The sequence below is a fragment of the Ambystoma mexicanum genome, chromosome 7p (genome assembly GCF_040938575.1).
Source record: "Ambystoma mexicanum isolate Mex_15411 chromosome 7p, UKY_AmexF1_1, whole genome shotgun sequence".
Taxonomy (NCBI): Eukaryota; Metazoa; Chordata; class Amphibia; order Caudata; family Ambystomatidae; genus Ambystoma; species Ambystoma mexicanum.
The window spans coordinates 12,515,883-12,535,693 of record NC_090939.1 but is presented as its reverse complement, the minus strand read 5'-3'; the positions used below and the strand labels follow the sequence as shown (position 1 = coordinate 12,535,693).

The 19,811-nt window shown below is 45.2% G+C and overlaps 1 protein-coding gene across 4 annotated transcripts in view; it reads left to right on the top strand.

The window, feature by feature from the left end:
* U2AF1 (U2 small nuclear RNA auxiliary factor 1) overlaps window positions 1–19,811 on the top strand; it is a 350,471-nt gene that overhangs the window by 271,126 nt on the left and 59,534 nt on the right. For all 4 annotated transcript variants that reach the window (XM_069635671.1, XM_069635669.1, XM_069635668.1 and 1 more), the window contains one exon: window positions 4,007–4,105. In XM_069635671.1, the coding sequence (XP_069491772.1) occupies window positions 4,007–4,105 (99 nt within the window). The remainder of the gene's footprint in view (window positions 1–4,006; window positions 4,106–19,811) is intronic.

The window sequence follows — 19,811 nt, the reverse complement described above, 5'->3', positions numbered from 1 at the left end:
CTGTATTTTATCCTCATTCATGCACATCTGTTGGCTCTTTATTATTTTTCCTGCCCCTTTTCACAAGTTAAGTGCTTTGTCTACCCTACTGGCCCCACTGCAACTCACTTCTTGGCCAAATACTGGTCAGTCCCCAAGGCTACCAGTGCAGGGGGTACCCTGCTCTCGCAGCCCCTTTTTGGACAGCTCACCACCTCCCTGCTGAAGACTAGTACGGGGTACCTTGACTTTCCCATTCTTTTTCTTTAAAGTGTACCTATCATCCCTTTTTGTGTTTTCTTGACAGGCAGGCTGGTGGTGGTGTATGTTTGTTTTTATATATTTTACTTGGGCTCTACTGTGCACCTTTATTTGTACTGCAAATAGGACTTTTGGCTACCCTTGTTTAAGCCCTTGGCAGTCTTTACTCCAGGCAGGAGTAGGAAATGGAGATATATATATATATATATATTACTGAGGCTTGTGGAATCTGCTTAGATCACATGCTGTGCATAGGCCGACATCTAGTGGAAGCTGCGGAGTATTACAGTTTGTTTTTCGAAAGCCCCAAAAAGCCATGAAAGGATGCTAGGGTGGCTGCTGAAAGAGACATTGGCTAAGCTAATTCCCGAGAGGCATGGGAAGCCTGCCACCGATGTCTGCATCCCTTGAGCCATTGCTGCACAGCGGATTATTAGTCTTGGTCTTCATCTGCCGCACTCCTGCCTGTGAGGCAAAGTTTGAATGCACTACCCAAGACCCTTTTGGGATGGCCCACAGACACAACCTACACCCACAGGTGACTTCAATAACAAGGGTACTGGCAACATTAATATCTTACTGTTGGCATTCAGAACACCCTTAAAAGGTGGTAAACGGCAAAGGTTATTAGAACACAAGAGTTCACCAATATTCTTAAGCAGGGAAAATACTTTCAGATCCTCTTAGAAGAGTCATACAATTCAATAGGCTAAGCCAAAGTCAATAGGCAAAAGTCTTTGTATAGGATGCAGCACTTCAGGTAAGTAAATGGAAAAATCTTTGCACAAGTTCTTAGGAGTCTTTGATAAAAAAAAGAAGAATCAAATGTAGGGCCACAAGCTGATTAGACTTGTGAGTTGCAGAAGTTCCAAGCACTTCCACAGTAAGAGGTAAATTCACCTTGGTAAAGAAAAGATGCAGCTGATGACTTCTGTTCCTGTGCAGCTCTGCAGATCTCACTGTTCCTGGGCCTCAGTCGTGGGGACAAGAGGGAGGACGTCGGGGGACTCTTGCACTGTACTGGCACTGTCAAAACTTGCAACCAGCAAACTTCACTTTGAGTGGCTGTTTCGTGTTTCAGCTTCTTGCGGCTACTGCAAATAGCAACAATGCGGTTTCTGGCTGTTAAGGTGGACTTTCCTTGCTTCTGGGGTCCCGCACTCTGTTGAGGGGGCTCAGGCTTGTTCAGTCCTGCTTCGTCGAAGTCCAGAGTATCTTCCAAAAGCTTAAAAGCAACACACAATCTGGTGTTCCTCTCCCTGGCTATTTGGTTTCCTGCAGCAAGTCTGAGAAAATTCAACCAGCTCTGAGATGTATGTCCAGGTGGTTTACTTTGCAGTTGATTGGTCCCATCAACTCAAAGGGAGAAGGCGTCCTTGCAGGGGCTTCTCTGTCGATATGAACTTGGCAAGTTGGCACTGCAGCAGGGCTTCACCGGGCAAACCAACGGTCCAGGAGTTGCAGCAGGCACCCTCTTCAAGCTCTGCGTCGTCCAGTGGTCGACTCTGCCTTCCAAGCCAAAAGTCTAGCATTTTATTCAGTTCTCTCCCAATCATTCCAGCCTAGCTGTCACTCACCCAGGAGGGGTGGCTGTCCTTGCCGGATCACCACAGAGTGCATTTGGGTCTCCTAGGACTAACGGGAGACTAAGCACAGGGAGTTTCGGGCGCCACCCTCACTTTCTGCCTACCCCAGACACTCTGGAGCCAGAGGTGGGTTTCACTCAAACCGTGCCAAAGGCGAAATGAACAAAGACCAAATCTGGTTTGGCACGCAGAGAAACTCTCTGGAAGGACCTTTTTACAAAGACTTGCCGAAAAAAGACCAGAGGCCATTTTATCAAAGATGTCTCTGCGCCAATTTGAAAAAGATGTCTCCCGTGGTTGCTTTACCGGAGCCGCAGTAAATGCAAACCACGGTAGTTCAAAACGAAACCACTGCCACCAGCCATTCAGTGAGGAAAGGGCAACATAATATATATTACATAAGAAGCTAGACAAAGGGGATACTTGGTAACCCCTCCAGCACTCTATTGTAAGATAGTGGGTGCTGTGTCTAGAAAGTTAGAATGCTAAGTAAAGTCAATTTCACTTTACTGCTCTGGGAAACACTAGTTTATCTCAGAGAAGGTATTTAAACCTTGGTAAATCTGGAAGACTTCCCTGTGCCACTGCACTGAAGATGCTTTGGGACACAATTGTAAAAGATGATGCCTATGGAGTTTGTTAGACTCCATAACCAAAAGAAACACAGTGTAGAAAATCACATTAAAATACATGAGAGAGTGGGAAAACAAGTCCTCAAAATCCAGCAAAGTTGCTGGGGGTCTCTAAGGTGGAGGGAATTGGCACATTTCTGAGAATTCTCCTTAACGCTGCCTCTTGTAGAACATGCACCATGCTCCAGTTTGGAAAGTCTGCACTCTCTTTAGGGTGGACCAGATCTTCATTCTGGACTGAGCTGCTATGTTTGGCTACCTGCCGAGGGATATCACATTTGTGGCTCTGCTGCTGAAGTCCTTTGTTCCCTCCTTATTACCAGCAGGCCCTTGCTGGGTCACTGGAGTACTGCCTTTTTGCAGCGTTGTGGCACTCCTACAGAGGCCTTTCTTTGTGCAGACTCTTGATGTGCAGATTTTGGCACCTTTCGTGATCTTCCTGAAACGGGGAGTTGAATCACTACAGAGTTCCGATCCTGAAACTCAGATCTGCCTCCAGGACACCTTCATGCAATGAATGGAGTGTTTTCCCTAAGTCTTCTGATCTACCTGGAGTTGCTGGCCATCTGCATGGGGATGTTGTGTTTGCTTGCTGCCATCACATTGGAACTTCCCCGTAGGGTAAAGTCCTTGCCTGCAGCCACCCCAGGCCTCGTCTTTGGTGGTGGAGGCTGCTCCTAGGAATCTGTTGCAGGGTCACCCTGACTCCCCAGTGGTTGGTGGATGCTCTCTTTTTCCTCTGAAATCCTGTGAGTTGAGGATGCTTAACTACTGTATAGAATAATGGAATAGCCGCCTCACGTTGCCATTGTCGTATGTTTTTATCTTCTGTGTGATCCTTTCTGCTTACTTCCAGTCCATTTCTATTCTGCTTGTGTACCTTCTAACTTAAAAGAACTGTAATATTTGTAACCATTGTTTTCCTCTCCACTTTTCCATTGCAACAGTATAACTTATTCTGATAAAATTGTGTAACTGTTTTATATGAAGTTTGGTGGTGTCTCCTTTGGACACCTTACTAAATATTAGTATTTGTGAAAATATCTAAACACGCACACATATTACTGTTACCTAGCAGTTGTTACGCTATTCACTTTATCCTTTACAATACACACCTATATGTATTTGTCAGCATATAGTGTGAGACATATCTTTTACTGGGTCCCCTTTGTGTGTTCCTGTGCTCCTTACCATTGTCTACCCCTCCTAAGAGTGAAGCCTAACTTCAGAGTCATGTTTGCTTGTGAGAGTTGGTCAAACTTTTGGTGAAACCGTGCAAGTCCACTACAGGTTGGTCTCTAATACCTGCACTCGTGGTATTGAAAATCCCTCCCAACCAAGGCAAACCTAGGGGGCTGTGGCTGGTACCTTCTCTTGCCGACCACCCAGAGCAAATGTCTTGAGTGGTTACAGGGTAGCTGCTGCAGGATTCCGCTGGGATCTTAATGCTGTAAATGTGCACACTGAGAGACAGTAAAAAGCTTGATTCACCCTCGCAAAGCTGTATATCAAAGTATCTGATGCCTGTGTCTTCTGTTTTCTTCACAGGAAGTCTTCACAGAGATGGAGGAGAAATATGGGGAAGTGGAAGAGATGAATGTTTGCGATAACCTTGGGGACCATCTTGTAGGGAACGTCTATGTGAAGGTATTGCATAATATCGATCACTTTCATCTCGGAATATAGACGCTCCTCCAATAGAGGAGACGTGGGTGCACTACATTGTTAGACATTTTTGTGCAGTCAGTGTGTGATATCTTGGTGCATACTGCCAATAGCATGTGGAGGCGTGCCTCCTTCGCATCTCATGGCGGTACATGTCCAAAGGTTGGTTGGAAGGCATTGACATAATATATTTGTGTGGTACAACAGTTTTATTATCAAAAAACCTTGGTTTAAAACTTGGCAGGGTTACCCTGCCAAACTTCCGCCTTTTGAATATAAGGGGGAGGATTCAGCTTGCTGTCCACTGCAGTGGACAAGGTTGGCCTTGAGCAGCTGAGAGTGTAGGCTCCTGGAATGGTTGGAATTCCACGGCTTGCCTCGCCCCCGCCCATAAGCTACGATCCCTGACACTGATGTCTGGCTTTAGCTGTTGCTGCTTTGGAGTTAGACCCATTAGCACGGGCTGCCAACACTAAAGTAGCACACACAGCGCCTAGGACAAAGGTGCCTTTAAATAACCCTGTTTTGGCCGTGGGGTGATTATATCACCCAGCAATGGTATGTGGAGCAGGCCAATTTTCAATTGTAATTAGGTTTTGGGGTACTATTGTATGTTTTTAAGTCCTGCTCCAGGCCATTTTAACCTTTGGGCCTTTACTCTGCTTAGGGAAACACAAGGCAGGCTACAATGGCCATTTTACCCTGCACGCTCTGTAGTAGTTTTGGTGGGTGGACCTGAATGTTTGGCAGTTTTTAGGCCCAGCCTGATTGGCCGGCCTCAAACATTTGTCTATTACATGATTGGAGGATTGGCTTAGGCGACAATTGGAATGAGGATTCAACAAGGGAACCCTCCCGTCCCCTGCACACTTTAGGATGTTTGGACTAAGTCCACTACTGTTTTCTCATATTAATACAAAAAACATATAAACCAAAGGGTTCAGTTGTGTGTTTTTATAGCAAAAGTTTATATCGAAAGTGTCAAATACACAATATTTCAAAAGGAGAAACATTTACAATTTCAAGAAGCAATGAAACAATGGTGGAATAAAATTCATGTGGCGACGCGTTTCGAGGATACTTTCCTCTTCTTCATATGGCCAAAATTGAATTTTTCATACAAAAGGAAAAAAACAAAGGTGAGAAAGTTTGTACAAGTTTTTTATACCTTGAGGTAATTCATTAAACTCATGCTGTACATTTCAGTCTCATCTGTGAGCCAGAACAGACTACATTGTCAGAGAAATTGTAATTAATCTAGTACCACAAGGGCACATTCATTCCCAGTTAAATTCAGGGTGAGGGGAGGAGAAGAGGTTCAGAGAGATGTTTCTAGTCCAGTGCAAGAGAATTCGTCGTTCAAAAGTGTTTAGAAAGAATGTAGGTAGGTAAAGGAGCCATATAGGACAAGATATAAGAAAGTATAATTACCAGTAAGCAAAGTGTTCGAGGGCATCGGGTGCAGATGGAGACCTTGGTGGTGAATCAAGCGATGTGTAGATCCCCCACGGGAAATATAGTTTGCTGTAGTCAAGAAGAAGACACAGCTGCAACAAAAATGAGGAGCAAGTGAGTAGAAATCAAACTTTGATGAAAGGTAAGTTCAACCCTAGGCACTAGACGAAATGTAGTACCTGTGGAGTGTACAAGAGGAGTGGCAAGTGCTGGAGAAAATAATCGAACGGCGTGGAAGCCTGATATATTCGGGGTTAATTCACGTTAAACACTGTGTAACTTCTGTTCAACGTTCATCAAGAGTCAGCAAAGCACTCTAGAGCATACGATATAAGTGTGAGCTTGAGAGGAATACTAAAACAACATATATTGATACAATACTATCCACAAATAAAGTGTTAGCTGATGAAAAAAATACCTTGCGGTATACGCTTAGCAGTTAAGGTGCGCGAGCTGTCAGGCACAGCGTGCTGGCAATGTGCTTTCTTCAGTGGGCGGTTTGTAGGGATAGGAACTCGGGCAAAACAAATACAGTGCACTTGTGCACTACGAGTCTCAATGCGCAGATGATGATATGTGAAAAAGTGTAACGGAGAATTAACCCGGATCGAGGTTAAAAAAAGTACTTAAACAAGAGATCTCAATGGGATAGACAATGCCTGGTAACGTGCGCTTACCTGCACAATAGGAAACCAATCGCAAAGACAGCTGCCGCCGGTCAATGCGTCGTAGCAGCTATGGGAACGGCGCGCAATGTGGAAGAAAAAGGTTGGCGAATGTGAAGATAGAGAAGGGACTAAAGCAGTCACCTAAAGGATCGGCCATCTTAGAATGGAGTAAGAAGTCATCGGTTGAGCCCGCCGAGGTAAACCACAATGTGTCAAGAGGAGTGAAAGTATATGTGGAATAAATAATAAAATTGATGAAAATAAAGATAAAAAATAAAGGGAAAATAGAAAAAGTATGAAGAGAAAATGTAAACAATACTAATGAGAAATCCTGCAGAGTCAGCAAAAAGAGACTATTCAATGGAGAAGTAGACAGATTAGGAGGTGCCACTGAAATACAGAAACGTCAAAATGAAACAAGTTCCATCCGCCAGAGTCCAAATGAAAGAGGGAATTTTAACCACTCACAAGGTTAATTCGCATAATGTATGGCTGAAGGATGGACAAAAGAAAATAAGCACAGTTTGTATACATAAGTTGTCGTCCAACATATAACACAAGAGTTCATTATATGTATATACATATATATACATTTTAGTTCAACCTTCAGTGGAGTATGTATTAAAAGGGTATCAAGAGAATAATACAAGTCATTGCAAAATACAATCGGATATTACTTGTTGGCAGTTAAAATTTCCAGATAAAATAAACTTGACGTAACTTTGATCTTTACAAAAAAACAACAAGATGCTAGTGTTAGAGGTCAAACATACCCTATTCACAGGAAATAATTAAGGGTAAAATCTTCATTGAGGCCCCAAGGTTGCAAAGAGCCCATTCTGTCGATCCAATAGGCTTCTCTCTGTAGTAAGAGGGATTGAAAGTCCCCGCCCCTTGTTGGGTGTTTAACAACTTCAAGTATCTAAAATTTAATTTGGGCAATGGAATGTTTCTCAGAATTGAAGTGTCGGGCTACTGGTGAATATTGGTTCTTACATCGTATGTTTGATTTGTGTTCTGTTAGTCTTAGTTTTATGGGTCTTTTTGTCTGGCCAATGTATACCTTCCCACAGGGACATTTCAGTAAATATATTACACCTGATGACAAACAGGTGGAGTAGTCTCTAAGTTTAATTTTTTGTCGAGTTCTCGGGTGGGTTACTACATCACCTTTGATGACGTTGTTGCAGTGTGTACATCCCAAACAAGGGAAGGTGCCCAATTTTTTAGTGGTCAGAAACAGTTGCTTATCCTTCTGTATTTTTTCTGCCCTTACTAGTTTATCTCTAATGTTCCTACCCCTTTTGTAACACATCATTGGTGGGGTTGGGAATAATTCTAGCAAAGTTTGGTCATTGTGAAGAATGTTCCAATGCTTCTTGATGCTCCTTGTGATTTGAAAACTCTGTCTTGAGAATTTCGATATAAATAACAACGGTGTGTCCTTACCACTTGGTTTTGTTTTTAACAAGTCGGTGCGTGTAATCTCTGATGCTCTGTTTTTAGCAATTTCCAAAAGATAGCCTCTATTCTCAAATTTATCCACCAGGTTGTTGCATTCCTGTGTTAGAACTTCTGGATCAGAAATGATCCTCTTGAGCCTTAGGATTTGGCTATACGGTAAGCTTTGGAGCATAGCTCTGGGGTGAAAGCTAGAGTAATGTAGCAGGTTGTTTGCATCAGTTGGTTTATGATATATGGATGTAGCGACTACGTTGTTACTAATTCTCAAATTAACATCCAGGAAGTGGAGATATGGATTACCGACTTCCATGGTGAACTTGATACGAGGATGTATTGAATTGATGTACTCAAAAAACAGATCCAATTCTGCACGTGTGCCACACCATATGCCGAAAATGTCATCTATAAATCTCTTCCATGTCAGGATGTAAGGGGACCATGTGGGATGTTCTAACACATTTTGGCTTTCAAACTGAAACATAAATGTATTTGTATAGACAGGTGCCATCGATGATCCCATCGAGGTTCCGGAAGTCTGTAAGAAGTATTTACCCTGGAATCTGAAGTAACTGTTAAATAAAATGAGGTTGAGCAACTCTAGGACAAATTGTGGATTGCCCTGAATCTCTGAGTTGTTAAGTAGTAGCCATTCGACAGAATCCAGACCGTCGCCATGGGGGATCGAGGTGTATAGACTGCAGACGTCAAGACTAAATAGAATACATTCTTCACTGATAACTGAAAAATCTTTGAGGCCGTTCAAAAAGTCGGTTGTGTCCTTTAAGTAGGTGGATGTTGCCTGTATGATCGGTTGCAGTAGTTTATCGATGTAAATAGCCAAGGGGTCAAATATACTCTCCGTTCCTGCTACAATAGGTCTAAGAGGAGGATTGTCTTTGTCTTTGTGTATCTTAGGGAGTCCACCCATGAGTAAATCGCTATAGCCAAGGGAGTCGCTGACTCTTCCTCAAGTCTGCTGCACTTTTAGGACCAGGTTTGGCCATACTATCCCTTTGCTCCAGTTTCTTCTGGACGCTCTGCATGGGCTGTCCTTCATCCTCCCTTAATTATGCTTATCTTATGGGCTGGATGTCATGTGCTGTGACTGTTTCTGGGCCGTCTGTAGAGTCCTCCTGGTCATAGCATCTCCTATGTAGGAAGCCTGGTTGTCAATAAGGGTGGTGGAATGCTACTACTCCGTCTTTGCATTTTGTCTGGGCCGCGCTCCTACTGCCTCCCATCACAAGATCATTTTCTGCTGGCTGGCTGGCTGCTCAGTCTCCGTCTGGATCAGCCTTTCGCTGCTGGCTTTTGGGCTATCTTCCTAGGAAGACAGATTATTCTTTTTCGGTATTCTGTGTCAAAATTGGTCCAGGGTTCAAGGCACTGGGTGACCGGATCTTGTAACTTAACAAGATTTGTACTTGATGAGTTTTGTTACCTCTGGGCCAAGTTCACAGAAAGTGGCACAGGTGGGGGGGTGGTGGGGGCACTTGGCCCTGGGTCTTGGGGTGATGGGTTATTCTTCAGCTTTACCTTTTGGGTTCCCCTGGCTCCATGGGCGTGGGTTTCTGCATGTCCTCTTGTACCACAGTTCGCCATTGGCTTACATTGGCCTGAATCCTGCTTTGCTTCCTTTCTTCCCAGAGCCTCTGGGTCTTGAACTTGAGACTTGTAACTCGTTTCAAGGGTCTCCTCTGGCGTACCCTATGGGTAGTTGCTACCTTTTCCATACTAATGGGGCAGAACCGAGACTAACTTGACTTATCCCCATTACTGCAGCTGTTCGTATTTGATTTGTCCTGTTGAATCCTATGGTCAACTCTTACTAACTCTTCTAACTCCTGCAAAGATAGCTTTGGAAGGTGCTCGTCTGTAAAGCAGATTTATTTCTGGGCCCCCCTTGAATTAGTGGAGTTTTAGATCAAGAGACAAACTTCTAGACTGCTTATTATGTATTTTTATATCATCATACTACAGTCCTGTTGACTGAAATGGGCCTCCTTGTCACTGTGTGTCACTGCTATGTCACTATGTGTCTGGTACTGTGAGACTAAACTAATCTTTGCTTTTGATGATCCTCTCAGCATTGTTGGCTTATTGCTCCTGCCGCTAGGTGCTATATGTAATAGATAGTGCCCTCTGGATTCATTAATCTTATGTACTAGTGGTAGGGATTGTTGTGGCTATTCATGTGTGCCATTCTGGACCCCAATTAGGACTATACATGTGTTTTACTGTTGTCTACGGTTCCCTTTTGCTCTCCACCCTTTAGCCGCCATTTTGTTGTGCCTACCACCAGTAACTGGGCCTGCGTTTAGCTTGGCACTGGGAGGTAAGTCTATGGCCCTTACTGTTTTTATACATGCAAGGTGTCATACTTTGTGTTTGGGTTCTAGATAATCTGTGTAGTTTTTATGATAAATTGTATATTTCCTTCAGTATACCAGTGCAGTGTTTTGCTACCACTTTCAAAGGAGCCTTGCTTTTGCTTGAAACCCCTGCCTTGCTTTTAGGATGTATGGTTTTTTATCCCTTGACAGAAGACTCTAGAACAATCTCACTGACTGTCACGTGCAGTTATTCTCAATATATAACCCCAGAAACTTGACCACACAGTTGCTGAAAAAATATACTGCATACTATTGAATTAGAACATTTTAAAATAAGCAGTTCAAATGAGTACTATAAATGACTGAGCATTCAGTAAAACCAGTGTATATATAAAACAGGGTGAGGCCTTAATGTAGATCCTCCCCCTTCCTAAGCTAATAGATGGTCCATACTTGGCATTAAACTCAGTCCTTTCCAATGGTAAGGGGCAGACATGCACGCACATACTCTCATCCTGGAATCACCATGCCAGTACATGGGTTGAACAGTTGTTCCCTACAGTGGCTAATACATTATAGAGTACACTTACCTTGAAGTGAAATATTATGCATTCCCTAGAGTAGGTGAAAGTGTTAAGCAATTAGAAACCAGGCCCAGAGGGCACCCAAAAGTCACATAGACCACACGCTGCCAGGATGGTCGCAGTTTACCTTAGGAGAATGAGCAGAGGCAAAGTCATCAATCCAATGGAGTGACTGTAAAACCGTCACTTGCTATGGGAAGGAGGGGATGTTAAAGGGCTTCCGTTATTTGTCACATTAAAATCCCTAATGAAGGGCTGGCGGCTTCTAACATTCTAGTCTTTTGTAGAGATTTCCATAAAGTCAATGAGGATCGATGAAAATGTTCAGCGTCAGATAGGTGCAGGTTTTGAGTTTGCAGGAGTTGCAAAGCTGTCTTTTTGAAGCTTGCCCACCATTGATTTAGATGGGAAGGCCCGCATATGCATTTGCTGGAATCCTGGCTAAGTTTTGAGGGGAATGCAGCTGCTTCAGCTTCACTCGCCTAGTCAACCCATTTATTTTCAGAGCACTAGTCGGCTCCTGAGGCTACCAGTGCAGGAAGACTAGTTCTCCTATTTGTTTTCCTGTATTTATATTTTGTAACACACACCATCTTCACTGACCTTTTGTGTCCCTTTTTCCTTTTTTTTGTTTGGCAACATTTGTATGCATGCATGATGACAGGGAACCATATTTTACACTTTTTCCAGTGCAGTACCGTGCACCGTCTTTATTTTATAATGCGATACTGCCATTTTTTATTGCGTATACTGGAAATGGCTGGCCACACTTTTTTTTAGCCGTTTTGTTCCCTCGATCCGGACACCTCCAAATAAGGACGTACATGCACAGGGTCCTGCCGCCGCTCCCACCGTGCTTTCTGTAAGTAGAATGGGTGGAAAATGGGATTGGGACTGTATGGTCCCAATTCACGTTTCTCCCGGTGGAAGTCTGTTGCTGGGCAGATGTGGGATAAATGGCAGTTGATGATTGGACAGCCACTGCCAGTATGAATGGTGTAGATCCTCCTTCCTATTGGATGTCTATGGAGTAAGAGAGCATGGTGTCTCTAGAGCCATTCTGCAGGTTGCCCGTTGGACCCAAGAATCTGAAGACCAGAATACCCAGTGGGCTGTAGAAGAAGCATCTCGCATTGCCAAAGCTGATCACCAGGTGGATCTTCTGCTTCCTCTCATGTCACTACGGAAGACCTTTGTTGGTGCCTTCCTTCCCTGGAGTGGTGGGATCAAGCCGTCCTGTGTCTAACATAATTGTTCTGCCGTCGGACTCAGGATGTGTCCTGGACTATACTGTTAAATAAAACAAAAGCGATGGGTATCCCCTGAACTGTGGACAGAGGGAACAATATACATAAGAAAACGAGGCCTTTCATCGACAAGGCACCTCTGCTGCAACAGACCTGTCCAGAGTTGGAACTTGGTGAAGCTTCAGCTTGTGACCCATGAACATGTGCCTTTAAGCTGCTGTTCTCTAAGAGGGGCCTTCCTGTAGCATCCAGCTGACCATGCCGACTTCTGACCATGGTTTCTTCACTGATCCCCTTCATCTGCTGTATACTAGGCGTGTAACCACGCATGCACCATATCAATTGCTGCTTAGCCCAACCTATATCCAATACCTACTTCAGCCACTGCACCTGATACCCATAGACCTCCTGCAACTGGACCAATGGCAAGTAAGTGGCTTCAATGATTGTCTAATACCTGACTTTGGGGTGCAGGTCTATACACCATTCTGTGCCTCCCTTGCTTCATAAAGATTGCATAGGTGTAAAGTCTACTCCCTTACACAACCCTTTCCTACCCGTGGCCACTGGAGCTTTGCTCTAGAGGTAACTCCTCCAATGAGGAATTGGGAGTATACCCATTCTTTCATTCCCAACCCTTTCCTACCCGTGGCCACTGGAGCCTTGCTCTAGAGGTAACTCCTCCAATGAGGAATTGGGAGTATACCCATTCTTTCATTCCCAACCCTTTCCTACCTGTGGGCAATGGCGGTTTGTTCTAGGATTCCCTCCTGTTAGGGAGGGTTTTTAGTTTCTGTGCCAATTCCCTTTAACCCGAGAGACCCCCAGCACTTTTGCTGGTCTCTGGACTTTTTTGATTCTTAACTCCTGAGTGAGTGCAACTTTTTGTCACTCACTCATTCTTTTTCTCTGACTGGGATTTTTTCTGGAGTCTGGTAAACTACATGTGTTAAATACAGGCCTCTGCTTTTTGCTTTGTGTCACACCGCACCCTATGTGCAGTGTCACTAACAAAGTCCCTTGGACTTCTCTTAATATTTAAATACATTTTCTTGTGAGAACTACAGTTCCCAAGAATAGTAAGATATTATATTTTATCTTCTCTTTTCTTTTGTGGGTCCAGCACACACCACCTTATGTGGGGTGCTCGAGGGGATGCATAGTAACTCCCACTCCTCAAGTCACTTTTTTTTGAGTGGATTGTGTCCTCCAACGTATTCTTCATCTAAGATGTATTCCATCCAGCTTTAGCTGCTTCGGAAAAAAATTTCTGCAGGGGGCGCCGTGCGTCGATGTCGTCGAGACGATGGTCCCTCGAAGGCCTCAATTTCGGCAGGGGGCGCTGTACATCGATGTCGAGTCGATGGTCCCTCGAAGGTCTCTGTCGAGGGTGACGTCATCGGGCATATAAGTAGCACGTGCAGCGCACGTTGGCCTCAGTTCCGTTTTTCCGCAGTATACGTTGCTTTGGAGATTCGGCATGCCTCGAGTTCTGTGAAGAATAAATACGAAATATGCCTTCGTCATCAACGCCGACCACGACCCCGAGATCGGGTTTCAAAATGTGCAAGTCGTGCGGTTCAAAAATGAAGATCACTGACCCACACCAAGAGTGTTTGTGGTGCCTCGGAGAAGGCCTGTACGAAGTGTCGGGCGACGACGGGGAAGGCCTTGTGAGAGAGGAGGGGAAAACTACAGGTAGGTCATAAATCCGACTGTAAAGCCTCTAGCGTCGAGTGGAAGTCCCGTGAGGAGAAATCTCCTCGGCGCGAAAGGCATCGGTCCAGGTCCCAAAGCGATTCCCATCGCTCATCGTCTTCGTCGATTTTTTTGTCGAAGTGACACCACAGGTCCCCCTCCACCTCGTCCTCAGACAAATCCCAAAAAAGGATGAAATGTCCCACTAAACATTCATCATCCGAAGAATGGGAAGCATTCAGGGTCAAAATGATGGAGGTGTTCGAGAAAGCGGAGCCTCGGTCTGCGCCTTCCTTGGAAGCCGGCCGGGAGCGTCATCGCTCCGACACTTGCGCGCCCTCGAGCCCGGGTGATCGAAAGAGGAAGGATGGAAAACCTTCTAGGATGCCGAACGAGAAAAGCCGCTCGAGTCGACCGCTCGAGGTCACTGACGCTGTCTGAGACCGAACACACCTCGATGGGCAAGTCTTCGAAGAACGCCTTGACACCCTCGAAGCCGGCGCCGTCGAAGACGGTATTACGTCGACGCCGAAGCCTCCAGTTCGGCAAGGTCAGACAGGAAAAGGGAAAGCGAAGGCTACAAGGCCTGTGATGCCTTCAGGACCCATTAACACTCCTCCTCCACCGCTCCCAGAAAAGGTTTCAAAACCTCTTCCTTGGAAAGAGTTTTTCAAGTCCCTGACCTCAATTTTTGAGGAACAGGAGAAATCCGATGAGGAGAAGGTACCTTTTGTGCTAGAATATGGCACTCCAAATGTCCAAGAATGCCTGATTTCAGAAGAAAGCAGGATGAGGGATTTGATTGAATCACTGTACAATGCAAGTGGTATTGATACGTCTCCTGAAAATGATTTTGGTAGACCAGAACCAGGAGAACATGCCAGTCCATCATACCGTCAACTAATGACAAAAGTAATACATTATTTAGATGGGCCAGACCTCCAGCCCAATTCGTCCAAGATGATCTAACAGACATATTGGATCATGGTCCTACTGAAGACCCAATACTACCTTTTCATGAAGCCTTGCAAAATCGGGTGGGCAAAAATTGGGAGACTCCGGATTCTATTTCACCAGTGAATAAATCCCTTACTTAAAAATACTGCCCTGCCAGTAGCGACCCCGGCTATCTGTCTAAACATCCCACTCCCGAGAGTTTGGTCAGACAGGCAGCCACAGCTTCTAACAAACAGGCATACCCTTCTATCCCTCCGGACAGGGACGATAAGCGTGTGGATGGCTGGGCACGGAAGGGATTTGCAACTGGGAGTATGACATTAAAATCAGCCAACTCCACATGTGCCTTGGCAAAGTTTTCGTACACTCTGTGGGAGTGCATTGCGATGGCGGCGGATCACATACCAGAAGGGGACGAAAAGGAAGGATTCCTAGCCATCGTTGGAGATGGAAAGGAGGCTATGCAGGAATCCCTTCAATCTGGATTGGACACTGTTGATAGTGTGAGCAGGTCCATGGGCACTAGCACAGTAATGCGCAGATTTGCATGGTTACAGAAGTCTGGTTTTGCACCAGACGTGCAGAACAGTCTTCTAAACATGTCCTTTGACGGGTGTCACCTTTTCGGCAGCAAGGCTGACGAGAGCCTTGAGAGTTTGCAGAACTCAAAGGCAGCTGCCAAGTCTTTGGGAACTGCCATCAGGCAACCTCAGCCTTTTCGTGCATCAAGTCAATCTTGGAGGGGACGATCCTATCGTTACTACTCCTCATATGGAAAGGCGAGAGGAATGGCCAGTCAAAGGGGCCAGAGAAAGGCCCCTCACGGTGGACGAGGAAAACGTGCAAAGCCAGCTACAGCCTCTTTGCCATCAGCTGCTGCAGCAACCGCCTCAAAACCACTTTGAGGACTTACATCACAAGACACCTGTAGGAGGCAGGCTGTCACAGCATCTGCAAGAATGTGAGCCATTACTTCAGATGTTTGGGTTCTAGAAATAATAGCCCAAGGTTACTGCCTTCCTTTTCTAACGCAATCTCAAAGCAATCCACCAGGGAAACACCCTTTGAAGTTTTCAGACCCGCTCCTACAGCAGGAAGTTTTAACCCTGCAGGAGAAAGGTGCTATAGAACCGGTACCTGCAGCGGAGAGGAACAAGGATGTTACTCCCTGTATTTTTTTATCCCCAAAAAGGATGGAGGACTGAGTCTCATCCTGGACTAAAGGAACTTGAACAAGTTCCTCAGGAAGGACAAGTTCAAGATGGTTACCCTTTCTCAGATCCTTCAGGTCCTTCAACTCAAGGACTGGTTGTGTCATTGGACCTCCAGGATGCTTATTTTCATGTGCCGATTCATCTCAAGCACAGAAAATACCTGAGGTTCGTAGTTGGCGACTAACACTATCAGTTTCGAGTCCTGCCATTCAGATTGACCTCCGCCCGAGGGTCTTTAACAAACTAATGGTAGTGGTGGCAGCGCACCTCAGGAGGGGGGGGATTCACGTCTACCCCTACCTGGACGATTGGCTGATCAGGGCACGTTCTGCCGAGCAAGCACTGGATCATCTGAAAGTCACCTGCCACTTCCTCCACAGACTGGGCTTCTCCCTCAATTTCAAGAAGTCGCAAATGACACCTTCCCAACAGCTCCAGTACATAGGAGCTGTACTAGACACATCCTTGGGAAAGAGCTCGCCTCCCAAGTCAAGGGCTCAAGACATTCTTCTGATGGCTTCCAAATTCCAAAATGCCCAAAATCTCCAGGCCTACGACTTCTTAAGGTTACTCGGCCTCATGGCATCCTGCATCTTTCTGGTGCCAGAGGCAAGTCTGAGAATGGGCTCTAAAGACTCAATGATCCCAGTTCTCTGTTCGAATGACGGATCTTCTCCACATACCGAACAAGGTTCATCAAGATCTTCTATGATGGACTTGTTCACAGAATATCCTGAAAGGAGAACTTTTTTGGCAACCATGGCCGGAGATCACAGTAGTGACGGACGCCTCACTCAAGGGGTGGGGAGCTCATGCCAACGATCTGACAATCAGCGGTCGTTGGTCTCCATCGGAGTCCAAACTACACATCAACCTTCTGGAGCTGAGAGCAAAGACAAGCGCTGAAAGCTTTCCTGCCATCTGTCAGAGGAAAAAATGTCCTGATAATGAGGGATAACACAGTGGCCATGCATTATCTAAACAATAGAGGTGGTGTAGGGTCACTTCCTCTGTGCAGAGAGGCAATGCAGCTCTGATATTGGGCAATTCAAGAAGGAATCTCTTTAACAGCAGCTCATCTAGCCAGGGAGGAGAATGACGGCAGATGCTCTGAGCAAGCAGAGCACTGTGTCCCACGAATGGGAACTGGCTCAGGAAGTCATTCAAGAGACCTTCACCCTTTGGGGAACCCCTCAAGTAGACCTATTTGCGACCGGAATCAACCAGAAGTGCAAAAGGTATTGCTCAAGGGAATTTCCCCCAAGAGGAGCCCTGGGGGACGCGTTCGTAGTGGAGTGGAATTTCCCACTATTATACGCGTTCCCTCCGATTCCAGTCATTCCTCAGGTCATCAGGAAACAAACTCTTCGGGAGCCGCATGATTCTAATTGCCCCGGATTGGGCCAGGAGAACATGGTACCCGGACCTTCTAGGCATGTCCATCTGTCCCCTAGTACGTCTTCCTCAGAGAGAGAACCTTCTCTCTCAAATGGAGGGTCAGGTTCTCCATCCAGAGGTCAAAACGCTCAACCTTTATGCTTGGCATCTGAAAGGCTGAGATACAAGGATTGGGACCTCCCAGATGACATCATGGAGATGTTGCTTTCGGCAAGAAGGCCAGCAACAAAGTCTATATACCGTTGCCGTTGGAAAAAGTTTTGCAACTGGTGTAGAGAAAAGAATGTCGATCCTTTGTTCTATTCCGGAAGTATTGTCCTTCCTCCTGTCCCTAGCACATAGAGGTCCAAATGTTGGAACCATTAAAGGTAATCTTGCGGCGCTTTCCATCTTCAAGCGCTCGTCGAAAGAATGCTCCTATTTCAAAATTCCTTTGCTATTGCAATTCTTAAAAGGACTCACCCTTTTCAAGTCCCAATTTGGGATCTCAATCTAGTCCTAAAATTCTTAATGTATGCCCCTTTTGAACCTCAGCATACTTGTCCATTGTGATTGCGGACATGGAAAACTGCTTTCCTAGTTGCTTTAACATCTGCAAGAAGAGTGAGCGAATTGCAGGCACTGTCTTCTGGGCCACCCTATACTATGTTCCATAAGGACAGAGTTGTGTTGACGGTTAAACCCTAGTTTGTACCAAAAGTGCGATCTGATTTTCATTTAAGTCAAAGAATTGTCTTACCCACATTCTATCCACCGCCTCATCCTAGTAAGGAGGAGGAAAGATTACACAGGTTGGATCCAAAAAGAGCTTTAAGCTTTTACATCTCTAGGCTTTCTAAGCTTAGAGTGGACAATCAACTGTTTATTGGCTACACAGGAAAGAAGTTGGGTCAGGCAGTGACAAAGCAAACAATATCACGCTGGATTGTGCTTTGTATTTCAGAATGCTACAGATTAGCACAAAAAGACCCACCAGAAGATGTAAGTGCTCATTCCACCAGAGGCATCGCCTCTTCGACAGTCCTACAAAGAGGTGTTCCTATAAGGTCCATTTTTGAAGCAGCAACTTGGTCCTCGCTGCATACTTTTTCAAAATTCTATAGCCTGGATGCTTCCCAGTCTAAGGAGCTGAATTTTGGTAAAGCAGTACTATATTCAGCCATCTAAGGGTATCGAAAAAATCTGATCCCTCCTCCAGAGAAATTGCCCATACTGCTTTGGGAGTCTATCTTAGATGAGGAATACGTTGGAGGACACAATCCACTCGAAGAACAAGTTACTTACCAACTGGTAACGTTCTTTCGATTGGATGTTCCTCCAATGTATTCCTCATCGCCCTCCCATCCCACCACTCTGTAGATTTTTCTGGGCTATTGCCACTCTAACTCTCGCAAGACAAATACCTGTCTGCCGGCACAGTCTACATAGTGAAAAATCAATAATGAAGGGGGAAAAACAGAACTGAGGCCAAGGGGTGCCGTGCTACTTATACACCCGATGACGTCACCCTCGACGGAGGCCTTCAAGGGACCATCGACTCGACAACATCATCGCACGGCGCCCCCTGCCATATTTTTTTGCCAAAGCGGCTAAAGCTGGATGGAATACATCTAAGATGAGGAATAGGTTGTAGGAACCTCCAATCGAAAGAATGTTACCAGTTGGTAAGTAACTTGTTCGTTACACTGACTAACTTAAATGGCTGGTGGTAGGGGTAACTTTTTGACTACCTTTTGTGCAGGTTACTAGCAGGCTGATTCTCAGCTGCAGTACAGCACCCATGGTTGTTGACATTTTCTCAAAATGTCCCCTGTTTTCTTTTTTCAGCGTTTTTCATTTGTCAATTCCTTCTGAGCTTTTACCCTATCCTTTAGAATAGAATTGAGTCCTTTGTGAGTTTTGCCTTTGGTGGGCTTCCGCCCAGGCTCCAGTGTGGTTTGGAGGGCAGGAAGTAAAGTATGCCTGGCTGGAACCAGTTCTAACTGGGAAGCGGTTCTGCAGTAATACTCTAAACCACTATGCTGCATGCACACTACATGCCCATTTATTGGGATAGTATTGCACTTGTTTAAGTGTTGTTTGTTCATGGTCCGACTAATGTCTAAAACCATGTATCAGCTGCCTCTTCTTTAGGAGCCAAATAAAATAAATATTTAATCATATGTTTAGTGTGATGTGGAAGCAAACATCTCCGTACTTGTTTGTTGTTCAGCGGCTCGGGCTTGAGCTTGAAAAGACAGGACTTGTCTGGCTCCCCCTCTGTGTAGCATCAATCATTGGAGCCTGGACCTACATCGTTTCCCTAGTGCATGCAGACTGTAACGTTTAAAGCCAAGCCCTAAATGTCGTTCAGGTTCCATGTTTATATTCTTTGAGTGCTTACCCCCAAATCCCTTATAATAATTGTATCAAAGTGAAATGTGAACATGAAAACAGTAAACAATGTTTCTCCATGATCTAGCTGTACCGCCTACCATAGCTGCTGCAAAAACACCTTTGACCTCTGTTTAAGACCCTGCCGGATCCAGGAATAAAAATAGAAAGAGGTGGAGGGTATGAACAAAGCTGATCTTATTGAACCACCAGAGAGCCCTTTGTCTTCGCCAAGCATATTAGTAGCAAAACCCAATCAATCCTGGAGATTTGGCATTGATTTTAGAAAACACAATT